Here is a 20,750-nt window from a genome sequence, read left to right on the forward strand (position 1 = left end):
TGCATTTTTTTCCCAAACAATATCCGTCGTCTGTCTTGCAATGAATACTCAAGAAAAATACTCAAGATTACTTACGTGAATACTTAAGAAGAAGTACCTGCGATAAATTGGCCACAAGCCCACGATTCATCGTGTGTGTCCGCCTCTGCAACAAACCACCGTTCGTCCGATGCAAGAAAGATTTTACGAATGGTAATGTTCACAAATTGGAAGGTGTGTAGAAAGACAATGTGGACACGGCCCCGATAATTCTGACCAATCGTGGAAATGGAATAAAATTCGAATTTATTTTATTTTTTAGGTCCACTTATATAACCCTATTCTTTGGCCAAGCGTTACTACTCGAGCTCGGTACCTGCATTTCGAAAGCACTTCTGGTATCGTATTCCTCTCCTGCTTGAGCCAATCTGACCTGCAGTATTGTGGAATAAGTTAAAATACAAGTCAGAATAGAATAGGTTTGTGTTATTGCACCCCAGCATGATGGCAGCATGAACTGAAAAGCAAACGGGTGTTTAGGCGTATATCTTATTTCAGTTGGCATTAAAATGCAGATCTGTAGTTACGCTGTTCATGTGATGGTTGTAGATTGTTTCGCAGGATATCGGCAGTAACAGAGTGGGCGCCAACGTAAGGCAACCTAATCGGCAAAGATGTTATAGTTGGCGTGATGAGATTAGGAAATTTAGAGGTATACGATGCAGGCCACTGCCCCAAGGCAGGAGTCATTAAAGAGAGGAAAGTAAGGAGAGGCAGGGAGGATAACCACACACACACACACACACACACACACACACACACACACACACACACACACACACACACACACACACGCACACGCACACACACACACACACACACACACACACACACACACACACACACACACACACACGCACGCACACACGCACGCACACACGCACACACGCACACACACACAACCCTTTTCGGTCCACATTGAAGAATCTGACACTGTTCGCTTGGGGCAGTGGCACAGGAGACGATCAATGGTCTCTTCACATCTGTGCTAAAGCACATAGATATGAAGGCTACACCTACCTACAGCTGACAGAGCCATATGTTGCGTCACGTTGTGAAAGATTTGTTGGCAAATGCCGTTGTAATGACGGATCGAGGTTACTGAGTAAGGAGTGCCGTTGCTCCAGAGTGGGCACATCGCACAGCGTCGGCGGCAAGGTGTTCACCAACGATGCCACAATCCCCGGCTGCCACCGAAAGATATTAGATAGCCAGGAGCTGCACCCACCCCGCGGTGCGCATAAATAGGCTGGTCACGATTATTATTCTAATATTCATCCTCTCTTTCAAACCTCTTCGTCTTCTAAACATGATCAGTCGCGCAATTGGCAGAACATATTAGTGTTCAAAGGTCATAAATACTCCTTATAGTTTGCAAACGCTCCGTAAAGGCACGTTCACACCGAAGGCAGAGCGGACAAGCGGAGAAGCGGATCCGGCCAAGCGGCCGCGGATTTTCCGCTTTGCGGAAAATACGCGGCCGCTTGGCCGGATCGCGCCCGGACCGATTTTTTCCGCGCGGATAAGTTGGCCGCTTTGGCCGCAGCCAATCAGAGCCCGGCACTGAGGAAGCGCTGGTGAACGAATGTAAACGAATGTCTTTCTCTGGGCTGTTCGCTTCTTCTCTTGAAAAGCGTAAAAACGGCAAGTGGGGCCCGTTGGTTGGGATTTATAGTAAGGTTTGTTACAGCGCAACACAAGACAAGGACAAAAGGAGGTATAAAACGGCGACACGGCGCCGTGTCGCCGCTTTATACCTCCTTTTGTCCTTGTCTTGTGTTGCGCTGTAACAAATCTTGAAAATCGACTAGACAAGTAGCGAGTAAAATGCCAACGATCTCGTCTTCTTCGTCTGAGCTCACCATTTTGCAGAAGTAGATAGCGGACGGGAGCGTGCCAACCCACGACGAAAAAAATATCGAAAGTGCGCGCACAAACCCAAAGTGCCGCGAGATGGCGGCACGTCCCTGAAATTGCTAAAGAAATTGCGAGATGCCCCGCCTTCCCGGCGGTGCGGATAGCCAGAAAACGCGGCTGGTCTGAACAGGTGCGGGCGCTCGCCGCCTCGCCGCTTTGAAAATCCGCTTGTCCGCTTAGACGCTCCGCTTTCGGTGTGAATGTGCCTTGAATGTGCCTTAACTGCGCACAGAATGTGATCGCGCTGCGCGCCCTAAATGCTTCCTACGTTGTGTAGCCTGCTCCACATACCGGCAGGCACTGGGCCAAACTTGTAACCGTGAGCCTGTAAGATGTTTGCTATTGTCACGAGGATTCCATCCTCGTCACCAGTGTCGCGATCCACCCGGGTTCGTGAACAAGGGAGGGCTCGAGGCACCCTCCGATAGACGGACACTCCGCAGCGTGGTGGTGGTGACCGCAGCGTGGTGGTGGTGACACCAACGAGCAGCCGTGCTCGTTGGTGTTTATTGCGGTGTGGTGACCAATGTTGCCTGCCGAGCTTGGCAGGCCACCGAGCCTGGCGGCGAACGAACATTATGCCTGAGGGGGCGTCACATGCTTGCTACATCGCCGCCAGGCTCGGTGGTCTGCCAAGCTAGGCAGGCAACATTGGTCACCGCACCGCAATAAACACTGACGAGCACGGCTGCTCAGCGGTCAGTCATCGTTCAGCACCACCACGCTGCGGAGCGTCCGTCTAACGGAGGGTGCCTCAAGCCCTCCCATGTTCACGAAACCGGGTTGATCGTGACAGCTATTAGTAGTGTTGAGCAAATATACCGTTACACGAACTCAATAAAATAACTTACCGCATACTGACTGCATTGCATTGTTCTGTTCGAAATTTGGCAGGTATATCGCATTTGTTAGTGAGCATTGTTCAGTAAATCGCCTGCGATCATTGCTTGCCGGAGCCGCAGAACGAAAGAGATGAAGGTTAATCCCAGTGCGCAAAAACAAAAAGGTAGAACAAGGAAATGCTGTCGAACAACTGGCTCAAGCGACACTCCTTCGACCACTACTATTCACCTCAATCCTTCATGTTCCCGTGAACGTCGGCCACGCTCGGGCACCCTCGTTTTGACATCCTCATATGTGCAATTCAACTTCGGAGGAACTTGCTGCTGCAAGGACGTAGACTGGTTTCACTGTATGGCGGCATCTAAAAGTCCCGAAAAACGAGGTAAAGAACGATTATAGTTGCTTTATTCAACCATGCGGACCCTACGACGCGATGTTTTGAAACTTTATAAAGAACGCAACAACATGGTAAGGTTGATAGAATAAATTATCAGGTGAGCCTATGGGAGACACCTTTTTTGTTTGCCTTAGTGGATAGCACATAAAGCTATAATGTCAAGAACATTACTGCCTTATAGAGTGCATAAATCATTCCTTCGAACCAGCACACGTGTTGAATACGGCAGTTTTTCTAGCGCATCATGCAACTAGGCAGAAAACGTATACAACGGGTATACTGTCCTCGTAGTATAGAACTGATTTTGAAAGCACAAGTAAAGTTGGAAATGCTTACAAGGCTTTGAGACAACCAAACAAAAGCACCAGTATTAATTACTTCAATGGAAAAGAAGCCGAAAAGAACTTACATATGAAATAGTGCTACAGACGGAATTACCAAGATTTTGCACAGGCACAAAGAAGTGTCTGCAGGACACTCGAACAAACGGCGCCTAGCACAGTGCTCATTCACTAGCGGCAGCCAACGCCGGCCACCCAGTCTTGTCCACGCGATTTTGCGACAGCCTTCGCTATAAGCATTTTGGGTAGGTCACCAGAGGACGCATTTATTGTCGGGGTGCATGCGATCGCCCGACTTGCAGCGAAACGCCTCTGAAAACTCGCCCATATTCATGGCCGGCACGACGCAGCGGTACCGGCCGCTAGCGTGTCGACCAGTCTTGCCGCCGGCGTAGTAGCACCACTTCGAGCACTGGAAGACGAAGAACAGCTGCCGTGCGGTCAGATTTAGGGACGGCAGCATGACGTCACGTTTCGGCGGGGCGAGCGAGTCGAAGGCGCTGAACGCCATCAGAGTCCCGCCGAGGTCAGCGAGGTTCTCCGAGTCGACTGTGTCGTTAAGGGCGGCCTGCCGAGAATGCGCTTCTGCGTGCATCTGCGCCTGCAAAAGATGAGCGAACAAAGTGTTAAAACGTTTATTACAGGTTCTAACAGCTCGAGCAAATGATACAGGTGCAGTATTCATTGTTACGAATTCAGACTTTCCACACTGCTGCTGTGCGCCGCTTAATGTGGTGAACAGTATACGTGTTTCACTGAGACGATTTTCTAAAATATAAAGCTCGTTTGGCCTATTTTCTCTTTGCGGTGGGTTCCTGTCTCATCTCGTTTGGGGCCTTTTCAAGTTTAAGCAAATATCTAAGATTGTGAACTTGGACAAGCCCAGTCCAGCGCAATAGTCAGTTGCTCCATCAAGGATGCCGCAGACGTAGACCGAGTGAACAATTGTCAATCTTAATGCGCTTCTTCCTTGCTGCTAGCTCGCACTTTGACACGACTTCCGTATGCGTCAGACTGATAGTAACAATGTAGTGTAGCAAACGAGAGCAACCCTGAACGCGCTATATTTCCCCCTATAGCTCCGAGCTCCGAACACAGTGCTGCTGAGAAGGAGGCACAGATGATGCGGCGCGCCTGCCAAGCAAAGGAGGTGCCCTGATAAGCAAGGCGCGGACAAAGAAACCAAGAGCGTGTACTCGCGCGGAAATGCGAGTCTAAGCTCAAGAGGTTGACAGAAATCTTGGGACAGTCCTGGTACCAAGCACGTAAGCAGTACCTGGAGGAAACTTGTGAAGTAAGGACCCAGCGAACAATGGCGATGTCAGAAGACCAGCGGAAGAATCTTTCACAACAACGATACAATATAGCTTTATAGTCTTACCTTGCATAAAGAGGTGTAAGTGAAGCACAAGAATAGCGCTACACATAGCCTGGATCCATCACGAGTTGGACGCGAGCGATTTCCTAAATCTTTCAGCGTGTTACTCACCACCACAGCCCGCCATTTTATGGGGATGCCGAATTTTCCTGGCGCCAGTGAAATAAAAAAAATAGACATTTCTTCCGTAGAAGCGTCCTTTACTATCTAACTTTAATACTAAGAGATCAGCATACATTTCACGAAGATTGAGCCAAAGCTTGAGAAAAGAACGAACGCACGAACACGAGATGTGTTTGATGGCTCGTAGCTACCGTTCGCATTCAATGCAAAAGTTAATCGAGAAAATCCTAATGTCATCAGACAAGAGAAATCGTTGTTAACTAGGCCTTTGTCGCGAAAGTGATGTTTATAATTTTGTGACACTTTCTCTGCTGTACTTAAGCTCTTCTTGTACATTTACGTATAGGTTTTCACACGTTCCAAATGAACCGTTCATTTGACAGTCACCACTCGTTAGCACGGCATCGTCTTTCAATGTAGGTTCGAGTTCGAGGTTTTCAACATGGGCTTATTCCGCTTGTGCACGTGTTCTGCAGTACGCTCTTCCTTCATGGTTCATGGTTCATGTGTTTGCATCGCGCTGCACATATTTCTGAGAGATTTGTGCGTTTGTGATGCAAATACAGGCCCTCAGCCGAAAGCCCCTTTTGATAATAAAAAATGAGAAGCGAATTCCACGCACCGTGCGAGTGGATATTATGCTGCCCAGCATCGTTTGGCATTACGCAAAATGTTACCAGGTGCGCGGCATGTTTATGCTAGACGAACAGCTGTGTCTGACGCGAGCGTGTGTGACGATCGCGCCCAGACGACGGTGACGACGATCGTGTGGCGCCCACGGTATAATTTCTACTTCGGTCGTTCAACGCGAGCTTATGACGTGCCGAATCTGTTCTGCGTAGGTACTGGACGAATGAAGAAGGATGGATTGTGACGTCATCAGCGATACGTGTTTGCACAATAGTGTGTACGTATGGTGCAGTTTACGCTAAACGACGATGGCATTTGCACTCAAGTGATTAAACTACAAAACTTTGTCGCCTGGGTCAATGGGGAAGCCGATACGTGGTCGCACAGTTTTAACGCAGCTGCCACGAGAAAAGTAATAAACAATATCTGACAAGTGTGAAATTTTGGGCCCGTTGGTGATGCATATATTTGTTTAATTATGGGGTTTTACATGCCAAAACCACTTTCTGATTATGAGGCACGCCGTAGTGGAGGACTCCGGAAATTTCGACCACCTGGGGGTCTTTAACGTGCACCTAAATCTAAGTACACGGGTGTTTTCGCGTTTCGCCCCCATCGAAATGTGATGAATATTTGACTACGGTGAAGTGTGATAGACGGGTCAGAGGACGGCGAGGTCGATGGGACAAGCGCTACTGACAACTGTGGATGTTTATTGGAATCTTACCCTGCAGCAGGACAATGCGCGCATGCGCCCAAGACTCTCTGAAACCAGCAAGGAGCAGACGCGTAAGGAATGTGGGCCGATTCCGGTGATGGCGTGCAGTCTAACACAGTCTCTCAAAGTGCCAGCTGCCACGAGAAAAGAGCGCGAGAAACTGGTGCGTGATGCAGTCGCGCCAAATGTATCAGATGGTCGGTTGGCCTAAAGGAAAAAAAAAAAGAAAAAGCAGCGCTCGTGGCCTAGTGATCAGGACATTCGGGTGCTGTGCTCCAAGACATAAGTTGGTTATGCAGTTATTTTTAAAGCGAAGCTGTATACGGCTAGCACATTGGCCCATTCGTCCGTCCGTCTGTCGGTCACCTGTGCGCCGAAAACACCTCCGGCGCAACCCCATGCGCATAAGCAAAAAAATAAAAAATAGAGAGAGAGAGAGAGAGAGAGAGAGAGAGAGAGAGAGAGAGAGAGAGGTGTATAATTAGCCAACACCACCTAGAGAGCAAAGGCCTGTTTACTCCGATCCACGACGTCACGCTACCTTGCCCAAAATTGCTGGCTTGATAAAAGTGGGGACGTCAAAATCGCTGTTGCCTACTCGGGAGCATCCGCATTATATTCTATGGCAGCCGGCCCAGGTAACATGACGTCATGGACTGGAGTGAAAAGGGCTTGTGCTATCTAGGTGGTGTTGGGTTAGCTGCGCCAGTATAGTGAAGTCGTTGCTCTCCGTCGCAGCCGAGCGCGCGCGCAGCAGTTTCACTCCGGCTCTGCAATGGGTACCACGCGCATACGCACTCCTGAGAAACGGGCCGCTTTCGATCAGCAACGCTGCGAACAGAACCGGGAACGAGCTCGTCTACGCCATGCCGATGCTGCAGCGTGAGTACAAGAACCGGCTCGTGCAGCTGAGCGCAAGCAGCAACTGCGAACCGAGGATCCGGCAGCCTACCAAGCCGTCGTTTAATGAACCGTCTGGATTAGCCCAGTGATAAACACCAGACCGCACGTTTCGGCTTCGCTGGTTAACCAGCGAAAGTACGGAAAGTACTGAGTGGCTGGGCGGTGATTTTTTTCTATTACAGAAGTCGAAATCAGGGCAAGACGGAAAACATCTACCTACCTCCTGCAAAGTGCCTGAAACGAAGCAAAAAAAAAAATGCTTCGCTATAAAATCACCCCACGACAATAAAAGTGAACTGTGTAAAGGCCACGTCATGACGGTCTCGCTAGACGGGCGTTTTCATAATTTTGCAATCCAATCGGTGATCATTCGATCTGACTCCCTTGGAAAACGAGCCCAAGCTGCTTGAGCTCCGAAATGCAAGCGTCCCAGCCTAAATACCCACCATTTTAATAAGAACGTTTTACATAGCTCATGAAGTGAAATATTCGGCGGCGTGGCCGAAGATGGTAGAAAAAGTCACGTGGTCGCAGAGACGCGCTCGTGCCACTGCTCGCGCCTTCGTCGTCGTTGTCTTCCACAGCTGGCTCCGATGCTGCTCATCATGACAGCGTTCCCATACTGCCTCTCCCTCTGCGAAGGCGCTGACGGCACTGGTCCACTACCAGTCGGTGCGGTGATTTCGGTGAGCTCTGTTGTGTGCACCGATGGACGAACCTTCGACTTCAATTTCTCAGTCAGTAGCTGCACTGTAAAAAATTGCGTTTTTTTGCGGCAGATATGCCGTAAAATATGCCAATTCTATACCGTAAATTAGAAAGCAGCGCCACCGCCGTTAAAGAGCTTCGAGAGCCTGGAGAGAAACGAAGAGAGAGGAGTTTAGAGAGAAGAAGGACGAGCTGCGCGGATGCTCATTGGCGCGCCGGCCGTTCGCGGCGCGCGAAACGCGCATGCGCTAAGGCACAGTATTGCCAGGTTTGGCTATATATAGCCAAATTGGGCTACAGAAAAAAATTTTTGGCGTCGACTTGGGTGAGTTGGCTACGTGGCTATATTTGGGCTACTGAAAATCTGCGACTTGGCTTTGTTTAGGCTATGAGTGGATCCTTAATCCACGCTCCAGAGGTGACTCTCATAGAGTAGAAACAAAACTTGAAGGCTGTGTTTTAGCTGGCTGAGCCAGCAGCGTGGCTGTGCGTGTGTGCGCGAAATGCCCCCCCCCCCTCCCTCTCAGTGCATCATTCTTTGAGCCGATGATTTTATCCTTGACGAACTTATATTTACACCGCGCTTCACCGTGCTAACATTTACTCCAGCAATGTTGCCTCTGCTTCGTCTTATCCCGACACCCAATCACCGGGCATCGGGATGAGCCTCGGAGTGGAGGGTGTTTCACAGTGCACTGTACTAACATGGCTATGCTGAGAAAGAGAGAGCAATATGGTTGTGCCATCGTGGCGCCGACATGAAAGAAGGGAAGCCTCGGTAAATGACACGCTCTAGTGTGTCCAAGGCGAAGGTGTCTGGTTGAAGTATCGCGCTAGGCACAGTTTCTGACCTAGTCCGCGTTTCCCACGGTAAGCTTTTTACTGCCATTTTACTTTGCGTGTGAAATGAACTTTAATGCGACAGGAGTTAAGGACCCCGTGTCGCAGAAAATCCGGCGTCGACGCCGTTGCCGTGTGAAAAAATTATCCCGAACCACGTAGGCCCTTAGGCTGGCGCATATGCATTACTGAAGTAACTGATTTTCTCAAAGTAAAACGTGGCAGAAAATTCGTAAAATACGACTGACACTCACTCTATAGACATGGTAGCGTCGAATTGTAATTTGATTATACGAGAAAACTGTTTGTTACGCGGAACCTCGAACACAAACCCCTTTTCTAGCTGCTGTTCGACATCTTAGTCGGGGGGCGATGGTTTGGGCTTGTTGGTTTTCCATGAGACTGAGTGGTGCAGCGCGAATCAGGACATGGGACACAGGAAAAAAACGAGGACAAGCGGTTACTGCCAAGTAGGAGCGGCGCGCCCCGCTCGGTTCCATGCAACGCCATACAGGTGGCACTCGCCTCCGCAGCATCGGCGGCGCCTGCCATGCGAGTGGAATGGGAAAAAAAGAACCAGAAAGCTCGCCTTCATGCATATTGTTCGCCTCCAGCGTTTGCAGGTAAACATTATGGTTGCAAACACTGCACTTGCCGGGAAGGGTGAGAAGCAGTCAGGAATCTTTGAATGCTATCACATTCCACTCTTAAATGTGAATATTAAAGAGCTTAGAGCCAATTTTCCTGGTAGCTATGTTTTAATGCAATGGAAAGTTTGCTAGTCAGAGTGTGAATCATGAAGTGGTAACGCGCAAAACGCCGTGGAACATTTTTTTATCAGAATTTTTTTATCTGCAGTGAGGATGTAGTCTTTCACTGGCAGTTTGTTGGCAGTGGTGGTAGGTGAGCGCGATAGTGATTATACGCCGGCATTAGTGGGAGGCAGACGACAAGTGTGGCCGTAAGTGTGACAAAGTAGTTTGTCTAACAATCCGACGTTCCTGCGATTCATGTTTTCCGAAGTCTTAAGTACTTTTGCGGTAATAGCTACGTGTTCACATTGTTTCCTGCCCAGCTGCTTTGGTATTTAAACAGTCAAAACGAAACCAATCGGATTGAAAACGAAACGACGATTTTACGCGTGATACGCAGTTCAGTGTGTTGCCGTAGCCATGCGTGCGCTTTTGATTTCCGAAGAATAGAATAAAGCGCAAGTGTCTAATACTAATAATATTTGGGGTTTTACGTGCCAAAACCACTTTCTGATTATGAGGCACGCCGTAGTGGAGGACTCCGGAAATTTTGACCACCTGGGGTTCTTTAACGTGCACCTAAATCTAAGCACACGGGTGTTTTCGCATTTCGCCCCCATCGAAATGGAGCCGCCGTGGCCGGGATTCGATCCCGTGACCTCGTGCTCAGCAGCCCAACACCATAGCCACTGAGCCACCACGGCGGGTTGTCTAATACTATAGCAACTGCAATTTTAAGCAATAATTATGTTGTAGTAAATAACAGCCGACTTACTTACAGTAATCGCATAGACTACATTCGAAGTACCAAGATTTCGTTGCCAGGCCTCGCCACTTACTGGCCTTTGAGATATTCTTTGCCAATTTTAAATTATAATCCCTACTTTAATCCCGTACAGCGTGCCTGTTTCTATCGCCATAAATCATGATCAGTTCACTTCCATCAACGTCCCACAACACTTTCTGACCAGTTGTCCTCCAAGCGTCCTCCAAGTTTTTTGTTCGTGCTTCCATTCGACATCGAGGGAGACCACGAGGGAGATTATGGAGGGCTACTATATCAGGAAAAAAGGGTCGCGTTGTTTAAGCAGGTCATCGTTAAATTTGCATGACAGTGAATTTGAATTTTTAAGCCGCCTCATAGTGTAACATTAGATTACAGGGTTTTGCATTTTTTGCCTGTGCACTGTTAATGACGCCATTCATAGGAGAGCACGTGGCTATGGGTTATGTACATAAGTTTGTGTATGCCTTCGAATGAAGTTAGTTGTAAGATGAGCTCTGTCCTGTGTGTTCCTGCCTTCTGTGTTCGTCATGTTGCGCTGCCCCTTCAAGATGTTTAGCTGTTGTATATGTCAAGGGTCGACCGTCACGGCATCACGGACATTTCTTTACGATGGGTTGTACAAAAAGCGATTACCGTAGTCGAATGCGAAAATGTATATACAGATAAAACTGAAAATAACAATGGCTATATTTGGTTACAAATTTGTTTTGCTCTTTTTTGTGTTTGGCTACATTTGGGCTACAGTTTCTCTAGCTTTGGGCTACTCCACGTTGTCCGACCTGGCAACACTGCTAAGGCATTAGCGCGCGCTGTAGAAGACAAGACGCACGCTACAGCAACTTCGGCCGTCGCGACGCTGCGGTTTTGGAGCCAAGTCGAAATCGTACAAGTGCACACAAAGAAGAACGGTTGGTCGCCTTGTAAGTGCAGATAGGTCGAGTCATTATGCACGGGTCATTGGTGTTCTGCGAAGCGTATGCGATCTCGTTTGAGTGTTGAGCTAGCGGTTGAGCTTGCCAAGTCCGCGGTGTCGCCTGCGGAACGCTTCCGCGCCACTCTTTGGCTTCGCCATGTTTGCTTTCTCCTGCTTTTGATTTAAACGAGTTTGGCACATTCATTGACGTGCGCACGTGGTAGTGATGTTGCGAATTGTTCGCTATCCACTCTGAGCGCAACACGTGATGCAGTGCTCTTCGTCACTTTTGTATGCTTTAGTGCGCCCGCTGCCGCCTTTGTTTGTTGTGAGCGATGTGGCCTTGTTCGCAGATCGCGACGCGTCGGCGGCAGTGGGGGTGGCAGCACCATTGGGGAAGTCGAGGTGGTTCACGTTGCAGCTTCCTCAACTATGTTTCTCTTCTCCGCCCGTCACCGCAGGAACTCTGGACGTTCTCTCTTTGGTGTGCTCGCATGCCACGGACTGTGTGCGACGCATTTGCAGCCATGTCTCATTGTAAAACAGGTTGATTTTGGCGACGCACGCAAATAACTTAAGCCTGTTTTTCCGCGCTTTGGTTGCTCGCCGATGCATTTCACTGATGTTAGCGCAGTGGTTGCAAGGCGGCGTGTATTCTCTGTATACTGTGTTTTGTTCGGAAAGTGAAATTGTAAATTAATTCGATTTAATTTCCTCGTGTTTGGTTGCTTTCGTGTGTATTTCGCGCGTGCTGCAGAGACATGGTGCAGGTGTCCTTGTCATACTGGCCTAAATACAGTGCTGAAAATTTGAAGTTTTTTTGTAAGAGCAAGGTTATGATATACTGAAACGGGAGCGCGAAAATATGCGCACGAACATAAATTGAAGGATTTCAGCTGACACAGAAGAAAAGGCATCGTTTGAATCTATTTGCTAAGAATGGTCTTTGCTTCTCGTGCTTATCTATGAGTCGTAGATTTATTACATTGAGTGATTGCGTAATCCGTGTGTTTGTGTTACTATTGTTGCGTTCACGTTTCATTTCATCTTTACTCTAGCTAAGCAGCACTATGTTTTCATGCAATAATTGTGAGTTTAAGTGGGATATTGTGGGATATTGTCATTTTGGCGAAGAAAGCTTCTGTTCTCGAACAATTCCTTGTGTACATGTTTGTTGTTCTCACCAATTTATGACGTACGCCGCGCTGATATGTCACATTCTCCGGAAGCATACAAGCAAGTCACCATTGTGCAGACCTAGCCTCGAGCTTCGGGATGATTTCCTTTTTCTTTGTAGTGCAGCAGGTTATGTAAAGGATTTTCAGAACAGAGCTACTTTATTGAAACATCTATGTCAACATTTACGGTCGGGAGTTGCTGTTCAGTGCCCCTTCGGAAGATGCGGAAAGTTATTCCAGACAACGTCTTTGTTATCATGTCACTTATCAAGGAATCATGGTAGTAAAGCGAAGGCCAATGAACAAGTTTCCTTGGTTCCTCCTAATGAAAGTGAAGGCCCCGAGGGTGCTACTTCCGTTCACGATACTGGCGAATTGATGGAGACTGCAGGGCCTAGCAATGAGCCAGCATATCTGGAACTCAGACAATGTGCTGAGCATGAACTCGTTTTTTTTATCTTAAGCTTGAAGCGAAGCTGATGGTCTCTTCTAGCACAGTGCAAGTAATAGCTGAGACCATCCTCCGTGTTCACAATATAAATCGGCAAGTGACCTTGTTAAAGTTGTGCGAACAGTTGGAAAAGAAAATGGCCAGGAGGGATGCGTCAGAAATTGCGAGCGAAGTTCACAGAAAATATCTTCAAAGGACCATGTTCAATATTTAGCACTGAGTATAAGCGAAAAGCAGACTTTAAAGAAAAACTTGCATATGTTGCACCCAAAAATGTCAGGCTTGGTCGTGACAAATACCGGAGGGAGAGAAGTTATCAGTACATTCCATCTTGGAGACTTTAGCAAAGCTATTGACCAGCAAAGAAGTAGCGCAGTGTTTGTACGACCGACAGCCTCCAGGAGTTGGAGGGGAGCTGGCGGATATAACTGATGGACTAATTTGCAAGTCTAACAAATTTCTCACCTCTGGAAATGTTCTTCAAATCGTGCTGTATCAGGATGCCTTCGAGGTGGCCAACCCACTTGGCTCTGCCCGAAAAAAACACAAGCTTGTAGGGGTGTACTATACCCTCGCCAACTTCAGTGTTCACAATCGATCAAGCAGAGATAACATTCAGTTAGCGCTTTTGTGTCTGGAATCCGATGTCAAGCAGTTTGGTCAGAAGAAAATGTTTGGACCGCTGCTGAACGATCTTGTAGCACTGGAAAAGGATGGAATTCACCACGGTGACAGTCGTGTCAAAGGAACTGTAATAGCAATACTGGGTGACAATGTAGGATCGCACTTCATTGGCGGCTTTCAAGAAAAGTTTAGCTTGTCTAACTACTTCTGTCGCTACTGCCTAATCACGCGTCTAGAATTTCAACACAAGCCTTACTTAACTGGGGAAAAAAGAACACCAGCTAACTATAACCAGGCTGTTTCTCAGGCTGAGAACAGTGGGTCGCCATTCGAAGGTGTGAAGTGTGCTAGTATTTTTAACAAACTAGACTACTTCCATGTTTGTAACCCAGGCCTTCCATCCTGTATTGGTCACGATCTTTTTGAAGGCGTGGTTTCTTATGACATGTTGCTGTTTCTAAAGTACTTTGCTGAAAACAAACGCTGGCTTACTTTTCAGTACCTCAACTACCATATAATGAATTTCAAATACAAAGGAGCAGATGCACACAGTAAACCCTGTGAAGTGAACGCACGCAGCAATAAGTTAGGTGCTGAAGCTGTAAGAACATGGGTTTCGTCTACTGCCTGCCATGATTGGCCATAAGATTCAAAACGTCAATAATCCAGTGTGGAGACTGTACTTGAACTTGTGGAAAATAGCACACATTGTGTGTGCACCTGTAATCACAGAAGGGCAATCAGCGTACTGGAGTATTATTATTCAGGAGTACTTGGAGGACAGATGGGAACTGTTTCCTTCGGAGCCTTTGAAGCCAAAGCACCACTACATGCTTCCCTCTGCAAGCATGCAGATTCATTTTGGGCCCTTGATAAATGTGTGGACCATCAGATTTGAGAGTAAGCACTCCTTCAAAAATTGTGTTCGATCCTCAAAGAATTTTAAGGTAGTTGCTAAAACCCTTGCAGAGAAACACCAACTTTTGCAAGCATTCTTGTATAGTGAAGCATTTTTCTGACCAGATATCTCTTTCAAATCTGCTATTCCGTTTTGTGCTGGAGAATATAGTGCCAATGTTCAGGCCTGCCGTGCTCAGTTCAACCTGGAGCCTGGTACTTCTGTAACAAGTCGGTCAGTTGTGTGGAAGGGCACGGACTACACTGTTGGTGATTTTGTAGCATTGAATTTATACAAAGAGCTATGCTTCGGGAAAATCTCCCTAGTTGTCGTGAAAAACAGGGCTAGCGTGTTTGTTGCTGTCAAGGTGTTTCAAGCCAACTTTTTGCCGCATCTTCATTACTATGTGCTACGAGAGACAAACACTTGCAGTGCATTACCCATGAGTGACCTTGCTTACTACTCCCCACTTCCTGCTTATGATATCTGCGCACAGAAGATCATCGTGTTGAAGCACATGATTCACGGTCACCATGGAGGCAGTGCATCTGCAAGTGGTGAATGCTCTTCCGAACTTGAGTACTGAAATTCTACAGAATGTCATGAGCAAGCTGCTGGACCTCGGTGTAGAGTCGTGTGGTGACCTCTGTTTGCTGACTGAACAAAACTTGTGTGACGTGATGAAACCTATACAAGCACGGAAGCTCATCACCTACTTCAAAAGTAAAAGTAAGTCAAATAAATGTGTATTTCTGCATCGAAAACGTGGTCCTGAAATATTAGAAAAAAATTGCCGACGATTACGTTACTTCCTAATGCGAAATTTGAGCGCAGCAAATAAGCTGTTTCACCTTTTCGATAGATTGAGGCAAAGAAATCTAGCAACACATGTATGCGCTATCACAGAATTTTTTTTTTTCACACGTATTCCTTTAACAAAGACTCCACTAACAGTTCTTGACAGTCATGAAGGAAGCTTTGTGGTCGGAGAAATAGACTGAAATATGTTCGACTTGGTACACCAATGCTTGATTCTCAAAGACGAGATGTATACAAGTGCCTCGCGAGGTTGTCACAGCCGTGGGACGCGTTACGAGCGAGAGGAACGGGATGTTCTCCCGCATAAGTGTTAGGAAATTGCTGTTTGTCTTTATGTCAAGCCGCCACCGATCTGGCTCTCTGATTGCCACCGCAGAGGGCGAACGGCAGCGGCAATTTCGGCTCGGGCGGTGCACATATAGACCGTTTCATCGGGCGAGGAGGATAGGGCGCGCGGAGAGCCTTTCCTCCTCTCTGGCTTGGGTGATCCGGCGCGGCGCTGCTTGAAAGTATTGCTGTCGCGTGCTGCGGAACGATTTCGAGATGTTTTAGATGGTACTTTGTGAAATTTACGCCGTGTCCGTTCATATAAGGGCGTCAGGGAAGCCTTTCGGTGCATCGGTGACTACAGTAGGCGGAAATATCTTTTGGGGGCGCAAAAATGTGACGCGTTTTATCAGCCACGGTGTACGCACATTATCAGTCGCGGTGTGTGTATGTGTTGTGAACCATTTTGCTTATATCGGTTTTAATTCAACAAAGAAAAGCGGTGTCTCTGTATTAGCAGCATGAAATGGTAAATCTGCTCAATATCTGATCGCTTGGCGTAGGAAGTAAAACATAAACCATAAGAGCGCATGCTCGTGCACGGCCAACCTAAGGCAACCACGAAACATCTAAGCGGCAGGCGCAATCAAATATTTGTGATGTACCGGCATCGTTCTCGCGCATTTCAAGTCTAGTAGGCTTCAAATTACCATATGTCTACGCTAGCCTTCCTGCATGAGGCCGATGGCGCTGCTCAAAACAGCGATCACTGCGGTTGGTGAACCAGCACGGTACATATGTAAGCTGTGCGCTCCAGCATTGTCTTTTTGGCCTGCATACAGCCATAATATATGAGGGATCGCATAAAAAGAATGCGATGCCTATTCTTGAGGACAAAATTTCCGTAATGCATGTGAGTGCGTCGTAGAGAACGGAACGAACACAACCGAAAAAGAAATTCGGTTATTATCCTCTTTCTCGAAAAAGCAAGAGAAAACGGGCTAACGCCGCAACAGGGCCTCGCATAGTTACGCCGCACAACGTTTATAAATGTATAACCGCTGATGCGGTGTGCTTGGAGCATGCGGTGTATAGAACAAATATATATGTAATCCAGCACCTACTACTGCTTAGGACGCTCGCGCAGTTCGTAAACAGTCCCTTTGCTGGACAAGCGTAATTCAGACTGTAAGATATGCTGCTATCACTTGCCAAAACTATTTTATTCAGGGGCGGAAACCTCATCCATCGAACCAAGTAGTCACGCAATGTAACCTGCAGCGAACAGTTTGAACGCTTGTCAAAGTATAACATCACAGCTCCTATCGTAGCAGAGCGGTACCCACGCTGTTACGATCGTCGCGTGTGTTTCATGGCTCCTAAACCGCAGTTTAGAAATAGAGGATAATACTGCAATGAGGTCACATTAGTGACTGGAACATTCAGAAATACACAATTCATATCCGAGGCTGATTGTAGACTCGAATATGCGCGCACACATCGCGCTGCGTGTTCCGTCCACCTCAATGCCAGCACAAATTCCGGTCATGACGCCTTAAACCACTTCAGCACGTCTCACAGAACCGTTTACCACGTAGAAGACGCACGTCGTACTAAGCAGACCGCACGACCACGAAAACAAACGCCAGAACCTGCCGCCGAGCGTATACCTGCCATGCAAAAGACCGCTTTCACCCAAGCCAGTATGGCGCTGCTCATAGGCGGCGCCACTGCGTTCACAATATGGCGGCGCCTACGAAAAAACGGTCTATACAGATCCGCCGCCACCGATCTGGCTCTCTGATTGCCACCGCACAGGGGTTGCATTGGAGGAGGAGCGAAGAAAGGAACTAAGTTCGAGCCGGCGCTTTAACAACCGGAGACTCGCAGGAAGAGGGGGGGAGGGGGGCGGCGTGTACACCCAGCGGCAAACAATGGGGGCAGAAGCGCGCGCAGCAAGCGGACAACACGATAAAGGGAGGAGGGAAGAGATAGCAGCGACTGACTGATGCCGCTGACGCCGATAGTGAGTCAACCCCAGCTGCGGAGTTGGTTTCAGGGACAACGAATAACCGGCGCGTCGGCAACTGAAGAGCACCCTATCCGCCACACAAGAACAGGGGGGGGGACCCTTTCCTCCTCTTTCTGCATGGCGGCGACGGTGTTCTATGCAGTCACGTTATCTTGACTCTCTAGCGGCGTCAGCGGCATCCAGCGGTATCAGTCGATCGCTGCTAGCGCTGGGGGGATGAAAGGGGGGCGGAGCTGGTTACGAGGCCGACGACGACGCCGACGCGAAACCCAGGAACGGACGCCAAAGAGCTGCGCTCTAAAATTGCAGGCGAGTTTGTTAGGCTCGCTTAAGGTATGCATGCAGTTCAATTGTACAATATCTACAAATACCTACAGTAGTGAACCGTCTCTTTATTCATGCGGTAAATGAAGTAAATGTATGTGTAATACTCGCAATTGCATGTTGGTGCGAACAAGGGTTTCTGTTGGCTGAAAATACAGGCATTTACAGAACATTGTGCACTGAAATCATAAAGTGCCCATAAAATTAATGAGCTTCTGCGGTGTAGCAGGAGCTGTGGCGTTCTACTATTCATCCGGAGTTCGCAGGTTTGGTTCCCGACTGCGAGGACTGTCAATCTGATGCAGGCGAAATACGAGAATGTTCGTGTCCGCAATATATGGATACATGTTGAAGAAACTTAGTTGGTCTATTAATCTGCAGCCCATCGCTACAGTTTGTATCATCATCTGTGTTCCCGTGTGCATTTTACTTTCTTTACAATAAATCTTTCTAAATAGTTTGGCATTTCAAGACCTTATCTATCTTTTGCAATTTCACTCTCAACTCAAATAAATTTTAATCAAATTATACTTCAGTTTTAATCTGTGTTTTGTTCTTTTCACAGGCACTGTGAATCAAACTGAAATAGACGAAAGTGAACCTGCAACACCGTCGAGAGCACATGGCGGGCTGGAACAAATTAAACAAGGCTATCCTTTCCTGAATTCCAACTGGGTAGAATCGTTCGAGATACCTTGGGACAGCATGCCAAAAACCCTGCTGGAGGCTTTGCAGAAAAGTAAGCGTCCGACACCAAGAGACCGTAGGAAGATGGTTCGAGTAATCATAGATAGTGTCAAGAAGGCCTGCCCAAAACCTCTACGGAAACACCTTGCCGTTGTTGCCAGGAAGGTCGTCGAACTGCACCCTTCTTCTTTCAAAGATGTATTTGATAGCACTGTAATTGGAACTGGCTATGACTATTTGCTTAACCAACTCGTGTGCCGGGTTGAAAATGTAAACCGGGAGGATGTGCACGAAGCAAAAGCTCGTGATATGCGGTGCGCGAAAAAAAGGTCAAGTTGCATACCATACCCAGAACAAGAAACGTCCACAAAGGACGATGCGGAAATGCGAAGGGAGCAGGAAGCACTACAAACGATGTTTAAGGCTGACTCTTCGTACACTGAAGACGTACATGTGCTAATGGCATCAACCCACCGGCTCCAACAATTGGACATCAAGCTGGGCACTTCTACTACGGAGCTGAAGAAAGCTTGGCCATTTTTGTTTATGCCCTGCGGGCTCGAGGGTCACGTCGAACTTCTTCCTGGTGTAAATGTCACAGAAACATTGGATCATTCACTCCGAAACAAGAAGAGGGTGATCCTAGACTTCTTCGACAAGAAAAAACATGGCAAACCAAACATCATGCGTGCATGGAGAGAAGCGCCTTGTTCAACGCAGGAAGAAGCTGAATTCCTTCGCATTGTGCTACTGACCATGGCATGGTTTGAAGAAGAGCGAGATGGACTCATTCAGAGTAAAGAAGTATGTTTGCCCCCAAAATTTATGTGCGGTGGCCAGCTCAGTGGAAGCCCTGACTCCAGCCCATGGGTGCTACATATACCGCATCCATTTTGTCTCTTTACAGGCCCACTTGAGCTCAGAGGAGATAGTAAGGTGCCAGGACACACCGCTTTCTCCCTGCATAATCGCGGCAGGTACGTGCATTCAAAGTATATTTGGCATTTTGCTGACTATAAACGGGGCCAAAAAGCTTCAATTTTTTATTGGATAAGTGCTTAAAGAAGTTGTAATGTAGCAGCCGTATAGCCCAGAGTGTTTTGATGATTTACCTTAAGGAATTACATCAGGCACTTGCAGTTATGGGCTGTCCTATTACACTGCCATACTACAGAAAGCAGGCAGTAGTGACTGCATCGTTGTACAGGCCTCTTTTATTTACGGAACGGCAGTCCATAAAAATTGCGTGTTTACAGTCTAGTTATTGAGAATAGTCAATATAATGCGAAATGAACGTTAAGACGGTGTAACAAACTAAAATATGTAACTTTATTTCTCTGTTTTACGCCAAGTATAGTGATAGGAGAATTGGGGCTAGTAATTGTTTTAGGCTGGCGCATTTTTGGAAATATCTAACGCAAGCACCTAGTTCGTAATATTTGGCTGGAAATGTTGGTGCCAAGTACATTAGCATTCCATATGGTTCTACAACTGAGACCTCCATATGCAAGAGTTTACAAACCAATATGGAATTTGGCATACTGGAAGCTGATATTTCAGGACAAGTGTTTTAAACCGCATGCTCTCTCTCTTGAATTTTACAAATATTGACTTGCGATAAACATTCACTGGCACCATTTCTATAATTTCCACATAAGCCATGAAACCAGTGATTAAAAATATAACTAATGACTTTCTGTGAATATCCTATGCTGCCACTATGTTAGTGTCTCATTATGTTAACGACAGAGCTTACTACTCAACAGGGACAATTAACATTTATTACTCAGTTTTCTCAGGACAGTTCAGCAACAAAATGCACCCAATATGTGCTATTATTCCCTTTAAACTGTGATCTGCGTACGCACCATGTAGGGAAGTATGAGCATGCTATATAGTTCATTTAACTGAAAACAAGTGAAAGAGCATACATTTGATCACTGAGCCTGTTGCTTTTGCAATATGCAAATTTTTTTCCAGAATTGCAGTTTTAATGTTCTTCCATACATATTATATAGCAGTTCCATGGGTTACGCAGTCTGCCAACTACATGGACATATCCTTAATATTCAGTTCATTTTCTGGTTGATTTCTGTTATTCAGTATGCTACCAGAGAACCAGTATCTGCATTTTTTATGTGCCAGCAGTCGTCACAAGTAACTGTATAACAATGGCTTGCA

The 20,750-nt window shown here is 47.2% G+C and overlaps 1 protein-coding gene across 1 annotated transcript in view; it reads right to left on the bottom strand.

The window, feature by feature from the left end:
• Window positions 1-3,787: 3,787 nt before the first annotated feature.
• The window catches only part of LOC142574953 (membrane metallo-endopeptidase-like 1), a 146,644-nt gene continuing 129,681 nt past the window's right edge, over window positions 3,788-20,750 (bottom strand). The window contains exon 11 of the mRNA XM_075683936.1: window positions 3,788-4,138. Coding sequence (XP_075540051.1) covers window positions 3,788-4,138 — 351 coding nt within the window. The remainder of the gene's footprint in view (window positions 4,139-20,750) is intronic.

This window comes from Dermacentor variabilis, chromosome 3 (genome assembly GCF_050947875.1).
Source record: "Dermacentor variabilis isolate Ectoservices chromosome 3, ASM5094787v1, whole genome shotgun sequence".
NCBI lineage: Eukaryota > Metazoa > Arthropoda > Arachnida > Ixodida > Ixodidae > Dermacentor > Dermacentor variabilis.